The sequence below is a fragment of the Anopheles moucheti genome, chromosome 3 (assembly GCF_943734755.1).
Source record: "Anopheles moucheti chromosome 3, idAnoMoucSN_F20_07, whole genome shotgun sequence".
In the NCBI taxonomy this organism is placed as follows: domain Eukaryota; kingdom Metazoa; phylum Arthropoda; class Insecta; order Diptera; family Culicidae; genus Anopheles; species Anopheles moucheti.
The window spans coordinates 28028831-28047675 of record NC_069141.1 but is presented as its reverse complement, the minus strand read 5'-3'; the positions used below and the strand labels follow the sequence as shown (position 1 = coordinate 28047675).

Here is an 18845-nt window from a genome sequence, read left to right as displayed (position 1 = left end):
TAACGCCTCTCGAGAAAAGGGTACTTAACGCCAGGCAATTGTGCGTGGCGGGGCTTTCAAATGGTCGCATAGAGTCTCCTGCACTACTCTCAGCCATCGACATTTACGTCCTTGGTGGGCCGGTCCTTGCTCGCGGTGGATGATCGGTGAACTGTGTTTGATTCGTCCGATCCGTTGATGCTCCTGTGCCGGAACTTCAATTAGGTCTGCATCGTGTTCGAGCCTGGTATGTCGAATTCAGTATTTGTCAACCACATTAATGTACTTTGTGCGTCGTCTTCAGAGCTGTAAAGATGTAAAGTTTCGTATATATCTGTTGTGCTATCGAGAGGGCCCTGTGGTCCGTTGATTAATAAACCTATTACAGTTACAAGAATGTCATTCTATGTCGTAATTTTAGTAGCTTTTTAGTGTTTAAGCGATCTTCAATTTTAAGGCATTTGTTTCATCCACACTCATATGCTTATTACCTTTATTTTTCAATACCTTTGATTCACAATGAATGGTTCATTCACCTTAATCTAAATCATTAACTGTTGTCGATGGATATCACCATGAAGGAAGTCACATAATACTGCCCTAGATCGTCATAAAATCGCGGGATAATATGAAAATTTAATGCAAGGGAAAGGTGAAAATAAAAAGAATCCTTCATCAAAATTTTGCCAGCTCTGCACTACATGAAGCTTCCTGGCACATGGAGCATCTCGTTTAAATAAAGCTCACGGTGAATCCTTACCTCCGAACAGTGGTTAATTGAAATATCGGCCATCCTTCGAGTGCTGCACCCGCTGGAAAGGTGTTGAAATTTTGATGGACCTTCGGGCGATGTGAGCAGGTATTGCTCTTCAACCAAAGTTGGGCAAAGTTTTTGTGCCCGACCGGGTGAAGAGAACAAAAAAAACCCTCCTCCAAACAAAAAGAAAAAGGGCCAACGGCGTGTGGCCGCATTGACGTAAACTTTTAAGCCACCCCTTTTTCACGTCAAAACCGGGCTCACGGGTGCTTTTTACGAGCATCAGGTGTTTCGCTGCGCACAGAAAGAACCACGCAGCAGGTTTGTCATCGATGGATCGGCATGGTGACAACCAGGGTGACAAAGAAGGTGGAAAACTTTTTCCGGGCCGTCCCGAAATCATTATTCGGGGCAGGGCAGCAGTGGGTGGCAGTAAGTTTTCTGTTGGGATTTACGAGAGATATCTAAATTGGACATTAATTGGACGGTCGTAGAATTTATGATTTGAAGAAGGCGTCGGTTAATATTTGAATGGTGCGTGCTTAAAATGTGACAGCTCTTGTAGGGACGATAATGGCTTCGGGGTTGGTTGGAGACATGATTGCAATGACTAAAATGTACTAAAACACTGTTTTCATCAAAACGAATGGTAACGCACCTTATTGTAGGATTTATGACGTTTATTAAACGGTACCGGTTAGGTTACGTGAGGCGTGACGGAAAGTGAATCGGCGAGCGAAAGCGTTAACCACAGCAATAATAAACAAAATCAACGCTTAATGGCAACGGTTAGCACTTGGAAGCTTCTGACGATCAAAGCATGCCGCGAGAAACGCGCTGTCAGAAGAGCAGCAAAAATCCATGGTTTTGAATTAACCGGGAAGGATTAAGAATGAAAATAGAAAGCTCATGCGTGCTTTTCTGCCCTACACCATTGCAAAGTATTCGTCCTGCGGGGGAGAATTGCGCACTCGGCAAGGCTTCTGCTGCTGCTGCATGACTCCCTAACGCGTCACGCGTTTATCAAGATGCTTCTGTCCTTTCCTTCAGTGTCGCATTCCATGAGCAAAGTTATAATCATCACCAACTGGGGGTGGGTGGTTTGTTTTTCTTATTCAAATCCATTCCATCCATTCGGGAAAAAGTTTGTTCCTTCTGCTGTTGTTCTGGTTGGTGCTGTTAATCTTTCGACTGATGGGCAAGATGTTAAGGTGTGGAACTGGAAGAGATATGTCTTGAGGATAGATCTAAGAAATCTTAACACTTGTGTCAAATTCCACGGAACGGTTACAGGGTAGATGATTCATTAAATTAGGTATCTCTCAACGTAAGGGTAACACACCCTGTAAGGGTAATGGGTAGTAAACTGAGAACTAATAATGCTTGGTTTTTAAATTATATTAATAATCAAAATTATGTCATGTATAGTACATGGAAAGGAACGTTTATGTAACACATAAAGTATTTCAGGCAAAGTATTTCATTGGTATTATGTGATAACGAATTCTATCTAACTTTGAAGGTCGTCATAACTGACACATGTAAAAAAAGTTGAGAATGTATAGTAGTGGCACGATTTTTACTAATAATATCGTTTCTTGTGTTATTAATGAAGTCTTGGTCTGATTTATCTGGAAGTAATCTGAAAGAAGCGATATTTATATTAAAAATCGTTTTGGTGGATATGAAACAATTGTACACTATAATAATCTCAGTTGATCAAACGATTTATTCACAATAGAGTTACAGTGCGGAGCAATTGTTTAAAGCTGAGAACCGAAAAACGTGGACAAAAGTCCTTGTAATCGATCATTTTTGTTGATTTGGCCGGCAGGGATAATTCGCACTTCTCTGCGCCTTGACCTTTCGGTTTAACCTTTTCATCAGTTGTGGCCGCTTTGTCCCCCACGCTTGTTTGGTGGCCTCGGGCGAAGGAAAATAAGCATCCCATCAATTTTTGCTCTCCGTCTGGATGATTCAGGATAGCTTGCTTGTTTGTTGAATATTGTGTGGAAGCGAACAAGGAAAAAGATGCCGATATCTACACGAGCAACGCAAAGAATACCTTCAGCAGGGTACGGATAAAGCGAAAATAACATGCTGGGACAGTGGAACCTCTCGCAGAAACGCATACCGAGCCCCAGCACGCGTGAAACTTCGAGAAGCAGAGCGAGGGCGATAAACAATATAAGCTTCTCTTTTACGATTCAATCACGGTGTCACAGCAGGGTCAGTTTTTTCTTCCGATTGCCGCGGGCAATTCCGCGACGACAACGACGACGACTGTACAGAGTCACAGAAGGACAGATGGAGATGGAATCGATTGACTGACCCTGACCAGCAGTGGAATTGTGTGCGTGTCGCCGTCTCTTCTAGGCAGGAATAATAATTTCCCGTGGTGCTGAGTGGTGCCATCGGGGCATCGGTGGCGCAAGGAGATTGGGCAGACAATTTCCTGCGAACCCCGTTCGCCTTGGTTGCAGTGTCCGAGTTTTCTTTTATTGCTAGATGCCGGTAAAAGTGGAATAGTTTTGTCGACTGTTTGCCCAGCGAATGGCAAAACATTCCTGGGCACGTCTCCACCACGGAGGGCAATCGGTTTCATAAAGCTTTCGCTCGATCTAAGCCGTTGTTCTGGTGGTAGTTTACGTCCCGTTTCTTGCTTGCTTTTGCAGATGCTCGTTATGGTTTATGGTTGTGTGATGTATTTTACTTAAGTCCTGCAACCAATGCAGACGAACGGAAGCAACGGCAATGATCGATGGCAGGTTGGGCAGGATGATGATGTTGATGATTATGATGATGATGGGTTGTCACGGCTTTGCCTTCTTCGGTCGTTTTTTTTTTCCCATCCCGGAGCAACAACATCGAGGACATCGAGAACTATGCGATTGCGATGGCCAACAACATATATGACTAATAAAGTCCAAGAAAATAGCAGGATAAAGCGAGAGGGTTTCAAATGGTGCATCCGTATGCGAAGCGAACACACTGTACGGTGTTTATCGTCCTTTATGGCGTTCTTTGCATAAACATTTTGACTGAAATTAACCGAGGATAGGGTTGGCAAAGGGTTGCCATGCGTGTAGCCATTGTAGGTAGGAGAACCCCAGATTGCAGAGCGTAGGATGGGAGGGTCTATTATATCTATAAAACACTCCTAGATCATCCGACGCGGCCCCAACACGATTGACAATATGCCTTTGACATGGTGATAAAGTTGAGATTTTCAGAAATTGTCCTCCAGGGAATCCGAGTTTATGTGGTGTTTGACCATGATGGATGTGTGGGGCGCCCGGTATGCACGATGCAATATGTATGTTTTACGGGCTATCGTTATCGTTTCCGTAATGTTACATTGTGAAACTGTGTGAAATGACTGAACGTAGCAGGACTTTGTGAGGCAGTAGCGTTTGTTGGAATAGCTAAATTATTTAACGTTGAACATAACGTGAGATTGCTACATGGAGATTCGGTTTAATCAATGTTAAAGAAAAAATAATAGATAATAGTATTTGTGGTACACTGTTACAAAAAAAAAATGTTTACTTTAAACAGTTTTAAACATAATGTTCGAACTGAGCTTGTTGAAACCCGAACGAAAATAACAATAATAAATTAATATAATTCATTTGCAACGCAGCGGCAAAAAGCTCACAGTATCTTTTTTATCCGGTCGACTCACACACCACCTAAGGACAACCTTTTTTGCACAATTCACTGTGGTACCTTGTTTTTGTAAGAAATTAGGAACCAGAGGCTCAGATAAGCGAACAAGTCATACCAATCATCTGTGGCAGCACAAACATTTTGAGCTAAAACAAAAGCTCTCTGTAAACAAGTTATGTTCGTCACACGCGTGCGTATGAAGCATGATGCATGGTCGTTGTATTAGGCAGCATGAGATATTATGGCGTCGTTCGAATGTGAAGCATGAAATTTAATGTAGAGTACAGTGGGGCTTTATGTTATGTTGTCATAGGTAAACTTTTCCTACTTCCATTACCACCATTGTAAATATATATTTTAATTTCCAAAGATGCTCTTACGATATCTATTTCTATTTCTAATACAAAGTTGATGATATTCATTCTATTATCCTGACATTAACTACAATCACTCATCCCATTAGTTCATTCGAGACCGTCCCAGTAAATGCTATTCTTAGTTATTCTTCTTGGCGTAACTAATGGCCTACTATGGTTATGCCTGCCATCTCTGGACTACTAGATTTATTGTACCATGTAGTTTGATAGTCAAGACCAGGAGGGATTTTGGCCCCTAAATATGATTACAAAAGAAATGTAATTTTATGAAATGTGTGATAACAAAAGATGCTTAAACATTGGAAAAATATATTTAACATTTTTGATTAAGTATATAACTAATCACGATAAATCATGCTCAGTCATGCATTTTTGTTATGTTTACCGAGTATATTATTTTATTAAGCTTTTATTTTTTATCATTATGCTGCAAATGTTAGGATCATAAAACATTGTTTTGTTCAATAATAAAAAGTTTCCGTTTGGCTCTACCATACCCTATATATCACGGTTCCGTTACGCTCATTCGACGAGTGGAAAACATTGTTTTTACGAATGAAAACAGTCATCGGATTGTTTACCCTACATTTTTTTTTCGACTACCAACGGTGTATTTCTTTTGTTTACGGAATGGAATGGTTTCTTCTGGTATTGTTTTTTTCCTTCTTCTTCTTTCGCTTTCGCTCGTCATAAAATGGGAATTGGTTTTACGCTTAAAGCGATTCCGTGTTATTGTACGGTTTTTTTTTGTTACCGTATTGGACCAGCGACAACCCGATCGTTGTTGATTTGCCTTGACTGTGATGTGCCACATAACCGTCATCACGAAATGGGTTTTGTCTTTGCCGTCTGCTGCCTTCCAGTCCCCTCCCCCTTTCCACGCTTTGATGGTGTTTGGTGTAGGGTGAATAGCAATGGAGGCAGTTGTTGTATCATGTTCGGAAGTTTGTTGATACCACGGACCGAAAGAGCAGAGACGACGAGTAACGGAACAACGCAAATGATTATCCTGCTCGAATCTGATTGTCTGATATGATGGATGTTCTAATGCAGCTGCGGAGAATGCAGTAATGCAATGAGACTTAATGCGTTTGAGAAGCGTACTCACCGGGTCTTTCGTCGGTGGAGGGTGGCACGGCGTAGAACCATGAATACACTGCCGAGTGTACAAGAGCCAGTTTAATCTCTCCGTGCTCAAGTGTGCTTGTGGATGATTAATTTACTGCTTACAAGTGTAGCGATGCGCCAGCATTGTGGAAATGTGTTTCGTGCCGAAGCATTTCCATTCCGGGGTGTAATTAAAATGCACCATTACAGCTCTATTCTTCCAGCAGAAGAATCCTTAAAAGACTCTCAACCGTCACCAACCGCTCGCTCTAGGTGATGGAACGCACTCAACAAAGTTGCCACACTCTGCCCGTACGGTAGGTTTTTAAACCATTTGCAACGATTGTTTACGTCCGATTGCAGATAAACAAAACAGGGGCTTCGAGCAAAATTGCTACGGCCGTGGTTCGTGTCACGAACCCTGGAACGAGAAGCAGAAACCATTCGCTTGTTGCGTTTGCACCCAGAGTCGGGCCGGACCGGGAGTGACTTGCCGAGCGAATTAGTGCTGTCCGTGCCGTTGAGCGTTGGGACGTGACTTTTTTCCGGAAGGATGGTGGCATCGGTAAATATCGGTTGGTTTTGGGGGTGGTCGGTTAAGCAAACAGAAACCATGATCAAGAGAGTTCGAGTGCAGGCTGTTTGGGAACCGCACTGCATAGGCAACCGTAATGAATGGGGGAATGAATTGCGGGTGGGAAGCACCATTTGGGAGAGGGTTTTTGCTTTGTAATTGCAATTCAAAATGGATGGCATTGTTTCAAAACTCAAGAACGCAAGAAATTGAGTGCGGCTGAGGGAAAATGTATTCTGTGGTATTAGCCTAACGAAAGGTATTCTTTCACCCGGCGGTACAAATACGTTGGTATGGAATATGGTACGACCAAGACCAAGCTCTAATTATGATTGTACCGATCATTCTTTTCGAGCACATAATTCAGGCTGTAATTTAATTCCCCCATCGGTGCTGCTAATGAGAATTGGCACAGAGACAATGGCGTCGTCGGTATGGACATTATTTCGAACAGCGCGCTTGAATAATAGATAACGAGCGCACATTATGTCGGTGAGTTAGGTTGATCGTTGCGTTGTGTTGGACATTCCCCCATAACTGATAGAAAGAGTATATATATATCAGGTTTGAGAATTTTCTAAATGAAGTAAAATGTACATAATAAAAATGAGAAATTTACCAAAAAAAAAAAACATCATACATGAGTTTAACTTCAGTCAATATTATGAGCATATTGTTTTTACTAATTACTGAACAAAAAATCCAAAAAGCTAACTTTATATGACCTTAAAATAAACCTTACTTTAAATGCTTAAGAAGAAATTGCTAAAGAATCAATATATCTACAATAAGTTTTATAATAAATTAGAACAGGAAATGGAATCTAAGAATGGATTAATATTGCGGACATGATAGAATAGGACATTCGGTATAAAGTGAAAGCAATGAACAATTTGTAACGTTCGGTTTATGTACCTTTGATATCAGCTAATTAGCTGTTAGTTTATTCTTATTTGTATCCAGTTTCCCCTGGCAAAAAGTTCCTTTTAAAGTCCTTCAGTAACCATTTCAAGCATTGGTGATTTATGTTACAACTTTGTAAATAAAAACAAAAAAAAAGAAAAGCTTCCAACCTACCTAATAATCTGTGCAAAGATTAATAATCATCCTAATGAATACGCGTAGTTCACCCGCAGCGCAGCGGTAGTTTGTCATGTACGTTGCCTGGTGTTTAGCAAACTTTAAATGCTTAAACTTATCCCTTAATGTTTAATGTCACCGTCTCGATACTATTACCGCAGCAGGCATTAGCTCGCCGAAGCGGGGAACCACACGTACAGCAATGTTTCGCCTTTACCACTACTGCAAAACACTTGCTTTGCAAAGCCGTTGTCCTTCGGTGTTTGGGTTGGCCCCGCAGAAAGGAATCATCTCGAAAGTTGATTAATGAAGAAAGTTAAATAATTAATTTAATGTTTATCTGCCCTTGGGAAGTTGGGAAACCCTGAGCCCAGCGTCATCGATGCGAAAGGGATGCGAACTTTGCCCCGGGCAGAGTACGGGCGGCGAGGCGATTCAAACAAGAAACCACATTCGAAAATTTGGCGGCCCATTGCTATGCAAAGTGATTGCCTTTGGTGTACTGCAAGCCCAACTCCAAACGATGCTCATGGGGATAAAATGTTGTACCCCTTGTTGCGTTAGGCTAATGAGTCGCTGCTTTGTTGCTGAAGGGGATGGTTTTTTTTTTGGAGGAGCTAAAATTATGAAAGCGCCAACACTTTGGTGCGATAGTTCAAGTCCTCTCTCTCGAGCTACGGTTCAATTATCACAAATGAAAAATGGCACTCGGAGATGCGCCGCGAGCTTTATGTGCAAAATGTTAATTACATTTGCACTTCTTATTGGACAATGGCCAACGTGGTGTTCGCTGCTCCCCGAAACTGCCTGCACCGTGCGCAAATCGCAACGCGCGGAAAATAATTTAGCTAAACGCTTTTCGGAACAACGCACCGACAAACAACGGTGCCAAGCCAGGCAACATCACCCAAAATTCAACCTGACACGATGTTCGAGCATAATTTTTCTGACTCCGCCGACAACAAGCGTCCTTGCTTGCTGCAAACGGGCCGCGTGCAGACAGGTGCTGACGGCCAGCCGGTACGGAACGGTGCGTCAAGGGCTTCAATTTCATTCCCCTCCTCTCTTCAGCCACCGTGCGCCGCTTTAACAAAGCCATCAACACCTGAGCAGATACCCCAGTTCCCAGTGACGATTGCACGGAACGAACGGTGGCGCTCATTTGGTTCGTTCCGGTGGAAAATTTGTTCTCTCAACCGTACCGACGTCTGACGACACCGTCCCACGCACCGTACGCATCGCTGGGTGGGTGGGGTAAGAGCGAAGGGAACGGGGTCCTACATGCCCTTCTTCAAATAGGAACCTCTAGTCTCTAGTGCTATCTGGCAGGCTGTCAGTTGCAGAAAAAGCAACGGCAGCACTAGACGCGACTATTGGCAGGACTTGCGGAGGAGTAGCGTACAAGCGGTCGTGCGCTAGCTGCGGTGGGCGGTACTCATACTCGCATGATCCGCCGTCAGGTCCACTGTCGGAACCGGAAATATGCGTCTTCATACGCACGAGACGGTTGGTGTGCTCGTTCGCCAAGGTTCGCCAAAGGATGCGCCGCTAGCGCAGTGGTCGACAATGTGCGGGTTGATAATGTCTACGATGGAGCTATTAAGCTATTCGAGTTTAGCGCAAAGTTTTTCTACATATTTTTCAAACATATGAAGGAATTTACCTTTGATTTTCACAGGTGAAATAGCATCCATATTATTAGTAAATAAATAATATTTATTTTGTCGTTTTCTTGTAGTTACGCATCTCCTTAAACTTGAATATATCTAGTTCGATATCTGAAAGAAATTAACAAACCGTCATATAACGTTACCACAGGCCAAAGCCTAAATTAATCTCCGGGCATAAAGAGTTATGCTTAATATTTAAACATGTGTACATCAGTATTATCAAAATTTATCGAAAATTTGCGAACCGAATGACATCACTTGACATTTGTATCTGTTTACTTTTTTTGACAGTATACCAGAACAGGTTGCTAAGATTAGTGCTGGACCTGTAGCGCTACAATTTAATTCTTTTTGTTTTATTCATATCCAAAACACCCAACTTTTTGGTAAAATCTTGGCAATTCATGTTTTATCATTTATAAAAATAAAACTTTGACGTTTAAAAAAAATTGAGCGTTGGCTATTGAACAATAAATTAAATTTCATCGAAATGTCACAGAATACTATAAATCAGCTTTTTAAAGCGCGAAAATGCCGTAAATTTACATTTTTATCAAAAAGAAAGTTGTGTACAAAATTACCAAAAGGTAATTTAATCATTATAATTGCTCTGATTGTTTTAGTCTCCTCTATTTTTTTTAAATTAATGAGTAGTTGATATAATTTTGTCATGCATTTCATCCCAATATCCGACAAATTTTGCAAACTAATTTGCCATCCCCTGCACGAAGCGAAACTACTCCTTTTTTGAAGCATTAAGAGCCGTGAAAGTGTGGAAAAGTCCATTCAAACACATAACAAGCTGCTGTTCCACGGCACTGGCATGGTCGTCGCGTTCTCTTGTCGGCGAGAAAACTGCACTGTGAAGGATTTCTAATTTCATATTTATAACCCCATAAAGCATGGCGTTCCCGTGCGGGTCTGTCGGTGCAAGATAAATATGGTCGCGCAAAAACACCCCTTTTAGCGCAATGTGTGTGCGTATGAATGGCGGTGGGGTTTGCTAGTTGGCCATGTTAGTCGGGGGAGGGACACCATGACAATGCACCCAGACCGAGCTGGGGACCGGGTCCGGGTCGCGCCCGGTACGTGTGAAGTGTGGCTTCCGGAGGTTGTACGGCGGACCCATGTTTCCTGGCGGTTGCGTGAGTAGGGTCAAAAGGATAAAGAGGTTGATGAGTATCGGATTAATTTAGAATCACTTCAATCAACAACTACTGGTAGGAAGAAACTCTGGAAAGGTGTAGGACGATGGAGGGTGAGCTATACTTTAGCGTAACAGAACCATCAAGCATTCAAGGATAATGGGATTATGGAGCCTTTTAAAAATGGCAAGGGTAATTATTGAAATGGAAGTGAAAGCTATGCGTCTTGTGGTGGGTTTAAAGTGATCCCGAGTGTGGAAAGTTGCTAAATGGGGATTGGGAAGGTTGCTGTCGGCGGTTTTATCGTGCTGGCAACATTATCAATTAGTGTGTAACTCCTTTCAAATGGCTCAATAAACCTTTACGTAGCAATGCTGTCGACATAAAATTGTGAAAGTTTATTAAATAACCTAGTTGTAGGGTGGAGGATTTTCGGAACGGAAACGAACATGAGAAATAAAAATGCTACCATCACTACACGGTCGGTTTTACCTCAAGCCCACACCCATGCAGGCACACGCCCTGAGGGCACTATTAGTCAAGTGGAAAACAGAGCGCTTGCAAAACTTTTGCTGTACCACCACCGGTATTTTAATTCGATTGGAAAGTTGCTGCTACTTCCTTAGCTATAAAACGCTTTCACTCGCACGGCGAAGGTTTTTCCGCCGGTAAAATATTGCGTCCCAAGCACTACCGCAGCCACTAATCAACGTAGCACCGAACGCAGCACGCAGTTTGGGCGCGGATGGCGGAGGTACAAGGGCGAACATGTTGCATGCTTTCGTTGCTCTACCAGGTGGGGTTGAAGCTTTTGCGAAGCGGTGGATTCGGTTGATTGCAGTTACTACTGTGGGTGAAGTTTCAGTAACCAGGTCGGTTGTGTCGACATCGGTGGTGGAAAAATACCTTTTTAAAACTATTATCCACTCGGAACTGCTTTTAAGGAACCAAGTTCGTTTGGTTTTGTTTAGTCAGAGCTGTAAGCTAGTTGTGCCTAAATTGAATTCTTATCGTAAAAATAGCAAATAATTGTTTTGCTTAACAAATCAGATTGGCCATTCTTCCTGAATAAAAAGAAAGATTTTTTGTGCATAAATTTTGTTCATTCCAGTGAATTTTGTGTGAAATTACCCGGATAAACATATTTAAGAAAATATTTTAGTAGATGGTCGGTTTGATGGATTATAAATATAGTTTGTTGAATAAATTTTTATTTTATTTTGAATTTTCTTCAAACAGAGAACACTTAATAAACAACGATAAATAATACTTTACTACCAAAGGCATACCCTGGCTTTAACGGATTTGATTTTGAATAAACCGTTTCTATTTCATAAACATAGAAAAACGTTCTTCTACAGCACTCTTTCGGGACATAGGATATTGTAAAGTGTCTTGCGTCATTAAATCATTAAAAGAGACAATAAAAAATTGTATGCTGTTTATATTTTCGCATTGAAATAAACTATTTTGTTGGGGAGTTAGTAAGAAAATAATCGTCGCAGTATTACATGCACATAAATTCTCATGAAAAAGCACACCAAGAAGCTTTAGTAATGCCAATCACTGTGCAACATTGTACGCGTGTGTATGCGTGTTTCTCTCACTCCTTTCCTCTCTTTCACGTCAAGAGCAATTACAAAAGGTAGAAGAAGTGGTGTATGATGTTTTTCTTTCGTCCTTTCACCATCCACCACAAAACCCTAACCCTCCCTCTTCAAAGGGTACTGAGAACTTTGCACGATAAACGTGGATGCATGAAAAGAACACTGACTTCCGCACACAAAAACGTGAAACCAAAACTGACCAACTTTCCTCTCCGTGTACGTCCAAAGTTGGCCGCCCACACCGCCCACGTCGCCCCCCATGGTTCCCACAACCACAACGCAAAGTCAATTTCAAAAGGCTAGCTGGATAGGTCGTTCAATTTACACTGCACAAATGGCTGCCACGCAGCCGGGCTGCAATGTGCAGGGCAGGATGTATTTGCCCACATTGCTGCGCCTTTGCACACACTGTAAAGGACGGTGTAGATAAACATTGATGTAGGTCAGGGAAGCGCTGGGCAATCGGGAACGCAAAAAGAAGAACAGAAAAACCATGTCTCATTGTCCCATTACTGCTCATTGCTCGACGTATAGTGGCGTAGTCCCTTTTTTGCACCAGCTACACCAGCTTGACGTGTGTAGCTGATTCAAAAGTTTTCTTCTGGAACTCTTTCTCTCTTCTCTCTCTCTCTCTCTCTCTCTCTCTCTCACACTTCTAAATGGATTCGCATTTCTAGCTACTGGTTTGACTTTTCCCGATACGATTGGGTTTGAATGTGAGTGGACACCATATTTTTTTGTTCTTTGTTGATTTCGTTGCCCCACAGAACGCATATGGATAACGAGCCGCACTAACGAAAGGTATTCACATTTAGCACATGCAAAGTAGTTTCTATCATTTCCTTTTTCGCCCGACCGCTCTCGGTGACAGGATTGGTTGTGTGACTTACGGCCATTGAGTCAAACTGTTATTTTCCCCCTGGGCTGGGATGGTTGGTAGGGAAAATATTTACCTTTTCCTTCCTGCAGGGAATTCGATGGAATTGTGGTCCGAACCCGGCTGTCAATTAATAGAGCTTCCAGCTCAAAACTAGTCCAACTTGTCTCACCGTTTGTCTGTGTTTTGTAGTATTGTAGTCGGTTTAGAATGTTTAAATGATGTTTTAAATATTCTAAAGAAAGATGATAAATTTATATTCAAACTTTAGCATCTTTAGCATGTTTGGATAAATTAACTCCGGCAAAGTCCTTTTTCCGTTTGAATACAATGCCTACTAGATCTCAGTGCGTACTGTTTTCTCCACCCCGTCTGAACCACATCGATGCAGACTACAAGCAATCATTTTCCATCAAGCGTTGGTAATGAACATTGGTACAATGTACGCACCGCGATAACGCGAATCCTAGCACCCATTATGGGGCGGAGGCGAGCTCCATTTTTTATGATTATACCTTCTCATCAGCTCAATTTAACTGATGAGCTGCGAAATTGTGAGCAAGCCTTCCATTTTGACGTAGAAAATTGTGGAGGAAAAATCAATAAGCCCGCACCATTGTACCGGGATGCCGGTTCCCTTCATCTTACACCCCCACACCTCGGTGGTCGGAGAATTCGATTATTGCTGCGTGGAATGAGCAGATGCGCAGATGTGTGCCACTATGCACACACCAAACAACCGTGTAACCATATTTAACGGTCCACCTTTCACACGCGCGTTTGAACGCAACGCGGTTCCGGTTGTTGCGAGACGTGTGTGCGGGAGGAGCACAGACCGAACACATCCTGTGGCGTATAGTGTGCGAGCCCATGCCTGGACAGACTCTCGATGGCTGATGACGTCAGTCAGCTCACCATTACACCGGCTCCGTTCTTATCTTCTCTCGTTCTGGATGTTTTTTTACGCCGCCGCGACCACCGTTCGACTAAATACGACGAACGCTGGCCCAGAGTGTGATCCGGCAAAGGCAGCTGAAAAATGGCACTAATTAAAAGTTTCATTTCGCGGTCGTGGTGGGTTGGGGTTTTTTTTTTCATCCGCAATGGCTTTGTGTAGTCTGCTTGTTTTTGTTTTAATAAATTTACTAAACGGCTGGTAGATTGAGGCCTTTTGCAGCCTCCATCATTCCGGTTCGGTGGTGTGGTGTTCACCGTAAACTTGGAACTTGGAAGCTGACAGGTTTGGAGAGAAAGTTTTCGCTGTTTTTTTTAATTAAAGTTTCCCACAAAAATGTAGATTAAGATAATGTAATAATGTTTGTTTTTTGTAATAACATTTTTATCATGACATTTTTTTTAAATCTGAAGAGCTTGCAGCAAGTAATTACGAGATCAAATATTTACTATTTATTTGTACCTAACTTTTCACGGTTGTGATATTTTTTTATAAATGTCTCAATTTATAGTAGTTCAAATAAAGCATAAATTTATGACAGGTCTTTTATTACTTCTAAAGTGAAGCATTTGAAGTAAATTATCGCAGTACTAAGTTTAATTTAGTGTCTAAAGTCAACGACATTACTGAAGTGCCTAATTAAACCATTTCCTCAGGCGTGTGTGTCACGGTGTTTGTTGCTATTTATTTAGCACCCATCTGTAACGTTTCTCGCAGGTTCCTGTACTATGTTTACCTTCCTTCAAAACTAGAACTTACAGCCATTAATTATATCTCACACACTCTCCTTCCCCAGCTATGGTGCGACGAGCTGATCCGGATGGCGTACAACTTGACCCAGCTGAACGGTCCGGCGATCATGTTTCTCCAGAAGGCATACACCAAACTTTGCCTGCAGGTTGACAAGACTGGCAAGATCCCGGTGAAGAAGTAAGTAGAATTCGCGACCATTTCGGGGAAAACCGCTGCGGGAGAGTCAACCATCGTTTTCAACCCTGCCGCCGGTGGCAATGGGTGGCAGTGTACTCAACGGCAAAAAATAGCACAAGATGATAAAGCGAGGATCTGCCCGGCAAAAAAGGCAGTGGACGTAGAGAAATATTTGCATTTCCCGTCCAACGCGCCCCGGTGCGGGTTTGTACGACTTCATTTTATGGTCGTACGTCGAAAGATGGGTGAAGGGAATTTTTCTTTGCGTCTTTTCATCGTACGCTTTTCACCGGCTTTTCCTGTTGCATTGCATTTGCCCGGAGTGAAGTGGTTTGATTTTAGTTTCATTTCTTGCGCGAAATGTTATTTTAATTTTTGTACTTATACCCACTTACAAGCACACTCGAAAGCGCCCAATGATTGTTTGCAGTTTAGATATTTTGCCCGACGGCCAACGTTACTGTCGCCTGCACTCCGATCGGGAGCAAAAGGAAGGTGAAATATAATTTTCCTATTTTTATTACCATTTCAATCCATCGCGGGGCCACATCATACAGCCCCGGGGCAGCCGTGGCGCATTGCTATGTGACCGGAAACGCGTGCTGGAATAAGTTTTACCCACCAACCCGGGCAAACCGCGCATATTAATTTATCGTGTCAAATTAGGTCGCTTAGGAAATGCGTTTTTTCTGTTACTTTTGCAGATGTATTTTTTGCATTTTCGTTCGCTTCTTACATTCATCTCGCACGTCACAATCATCGTCTCCTTATTGGATGGTTTGACACCAGTGCCCGAACGTACTGGTTGCTGAATGCTTGTCCGCTTGGCATTAGTGACGTTTGCGGTTGGGTTGGGTGGAATAATTTACATAATTTCCGCCCTGTAGCATAATCTGCAACATTCGCCTGGTTTTGGTTTAGGTTAGATCTCGGTGAAGCGTCCGGATCCTAGCGATTCTTTTAATAATTTCCCTTCTGCCAGTATGTTGTAAGAAGGGATGACTAATTTTTGATGACGCTAGCGCAGATTTGTTGAAAATAATAATAAATAAAGTGATTTAATTTGAGCAGCCCTCAGGAGTAGTTGGCTGGTAGTCAGCTGATCTGATCCGATTCACGTTCCTTTACGTTCTATTCGGAACGGGTGATCTATTCCGATCCGATCTTTTTACAGAATTACGTGATCCGATCCCAAATGTCGGGATTTTTGTTAAATCACACTACGTCTAAAGCGGCTACAGAAGGCTAAGGGCTTCCGAAACGATTCCGAATGAACAATGTTGGTATCTTCATTCCCAACATGGTGTACACTGTTTGTAACGATCAACTCCAAAGCTAAAATGGAGCTTCCATTTTAGTTATTTTCGTTCTAGACATACGGCCTTTGCAACATGTTGGCATAATTTCTTGAATCACAAAATGAAGCCTAAACGACCAATTTCTACGAATGTTTTCCATTATTTTGTTTCCTTCCTTTTCCCTCTTTTGTTCCACCACAGGAACAAAGAAAGTACATTATCTTCAGCTTACCTTCAGGCCAGATTGGAGATCATTTATTTGAACAACACTTCACGCGCGTCTGAAGTATGCAAGTCTATTAAGCACCGGACGTGGGTATGGCGGGTCCGAAACCTAATTCAAATCCAAGTGCTTCCATGCAAAACGGTTTCGGAAATCGATTTCGCAACTTCAAACTTCCGAAGCAGCTGTGTCTGTCGCTGCTCCAGCCCGCACCAGCCTGTTTCGTTATGCACGGAACCGAGGCGTGGCACCGAAAATGGGTGGCGCAAATATGGCAGAAGGTCACTACAAATGAAATGCAATGAAATCCGTCGAAAGGGAAAGGTCAACGCAAAAGCATACGGCCGAACCTTTCGGAAGGATTTGGCAAAATATCCACACACAAAACCGGCACTTCGGAAGGATAGATAATCTATCTAACCGGTGTCTCTGCCGATAGCGATGATATATGGACACATAAAAGCCCTCTGCAAGCGTGTGTGAAGCGTCGTGTCCAGCGCTGGATGCGCCCCGTCGGCAAGGATTCCCCGGGTTTTACTTTCAAGCGAACGAATAGGAGAAAGACTTTCTCAACAGGCAAATACTTCTTGTGCATGCGGCTGTTGTGCGGGCCCAGGTTAATAAATGGGCTTGGTCAACCGGAACACGAGAATTACATTAGCGCAGGTGATCGATTGGCTTCCGAGTTCCATAAGGGCAACAGCACGACAAAGGCGTGTGTTTTTTTCGGGGGTACGGTTATTGAAGGTTTGCCGTAAGTCACTTCCTGGTTCTAATTCAATCGATGAGTTAGTAGTTTCGCGGTTTTGTCAGCAAGCTCATGCTGCCGCCAACGATGGCCAAGGTTATTATAGGTCGAATAGAATAGCATTTGACAGTTGTGTCGTTATGTTTTCTCTACACTGATGTTATGTTTTGGACATTGAAACAGATTTATTACACTCTCATGTTAGGGATATTAATTGCAGATATGTTGGATTTATCGACATCTTATTTTTTTTGTTGCAATAAGTAAGGAATACAAGGTAAACGTATGTATTATGCAATAAGAACTCATTTAAAAGCTATCAAAATATTCTTTTTCCATAAAGAATGAGGGGAAAAGGTTGTCCCAGTAAGATAAGGTTAAAAATAATCGTAATGACGATACAATTTAAAAAATACTTCCAAACCCTACGTACGATAAAAATTTCATTTAGTTATATTGTGTCCTGTTCGTCCCTATCGTGTCCACAGACATATTTTCACCAGATACGTAAAATGGCTCACATAGCATAAACTCGGCTGGTTACTTGTTCGGAAGGAACTTGATCGGACTGTGGAAAGGAATTTCCCACGCTGGTAGAAAACACACCACGCACACATACACACATACATCACCGACCGAGGGGTGATACAACAAGTTATGCAAAGTCACGCAAATTGAGGGAAACCATGAAAAGGCTCCAAGGTTGCTTCCTAGGACATGCTTCAATGGTAACGCGAGTACGCGCGCGTTCATCATACCCGGCGAAGCACACCGTGAACTCGGGGCCCATCCATGTTGAAAAGATGAAAACCTTCCGCTACCATAGTAGTAGTAGAAGCTTCTAAATGGTTGCAAATCTTTTTCGCTGACGCAAGTGAGGTTTCCCCTCAGTTCGTGTGTGGTGGTGGGGCGTTTTTTTTTTCGTTTGGTTCCTTGTGTCCCTTGCGTTCCGTTTTTGGTGCACCGCGTAACCGAGCGTGACGAGCGGTGTACTATCACGTCCCCTAAAATGAGAAAAACAGGGACGAGATGGCTGTTTCGCTGTAGCAGCATTCGCCCGGAAGCTAGTACCGGAAGCCAGCGGCATGACGGGCAACTATGATACGATTTCCACGCTCGGTTTGGCAGCGAGTGTTGTTGCATAAATGGTGATAAGATTTCTGTGCTCGCCCATCATTGTCTGGCCATCAGCACCTTCTCGAATGGTTGGCTGGTGCACCCCTGTTCGGTGCTACCGAATCCCTGTCCTCGAACGCTGGGTCGGCAAGGAAAATTGAGGACTTTTTAATGGATGGAGTGAAATGATGGTTCAACGGAAGAATGACGACGGTAATGAAGGGAAAGTGAACGAAATTAAGCAAAAAAAAAAGGCTAAGTCTAATGGTTGCGACCAGTGTACATGTACGGTACGTGGTGAGATGGGGTTGATGAAATGACAACGATTGTTGTATTTCCCGCACACAAACACGAGAAAGCTCGCACACACATCGGTGCCGCTGGGGTTTCCATCCTCCTGAGGGTTGGTGATGCAAAGGATTTTAAATTTCGCATGTCTTGCACATTGCCAAAATGGGTTCTTATGTTTTATGCTTTGCGGTGGCCTACTTAGTTGAAGTCACATAGCAGCAAGGGTAGAAGTCACACAGCGGAATTTTCTTGATGAAATTCATGATTTTTTTGTTGCAGAAAATTTTTATCGCAGAATACCGTAAGGCAATTGACATGGTTTTGTTGGTAACTGCGAAGTTTGCTAGTTCATAAACAACACATTAAACTTATAAAATAATAGCCAGACTGTACCAGCACGTGAAGTTGATCTGTCACATAAGCTTCGTTCCATATTATTTTG

General features: G+C 42.6%; 1 protein-coding gene across 1 annotated transcript in view; it reads left to right on the top strand.

Moving 5' to 3' along the window:
* Positions 1 to 18845, top strand: part of LOC128305570 (1-phosphatidylinositol 4,5-bisphosphate phosphodiesterase classes I and II) — a 69276-nt gene that overhangs the window by 36450 nt on the left and 13981 nt on the right. The window contains exon 4 of the mRNA XM_053043078.1: positions 14594 to 14727. Within this exon, the coding sequence (XP_052899038.1) occupies positions 14594 to 14727 (134 nt within the window). The remainder of the gene's footprint in view (positions 1 to 14593; positions 14728 to 18845) is intronic.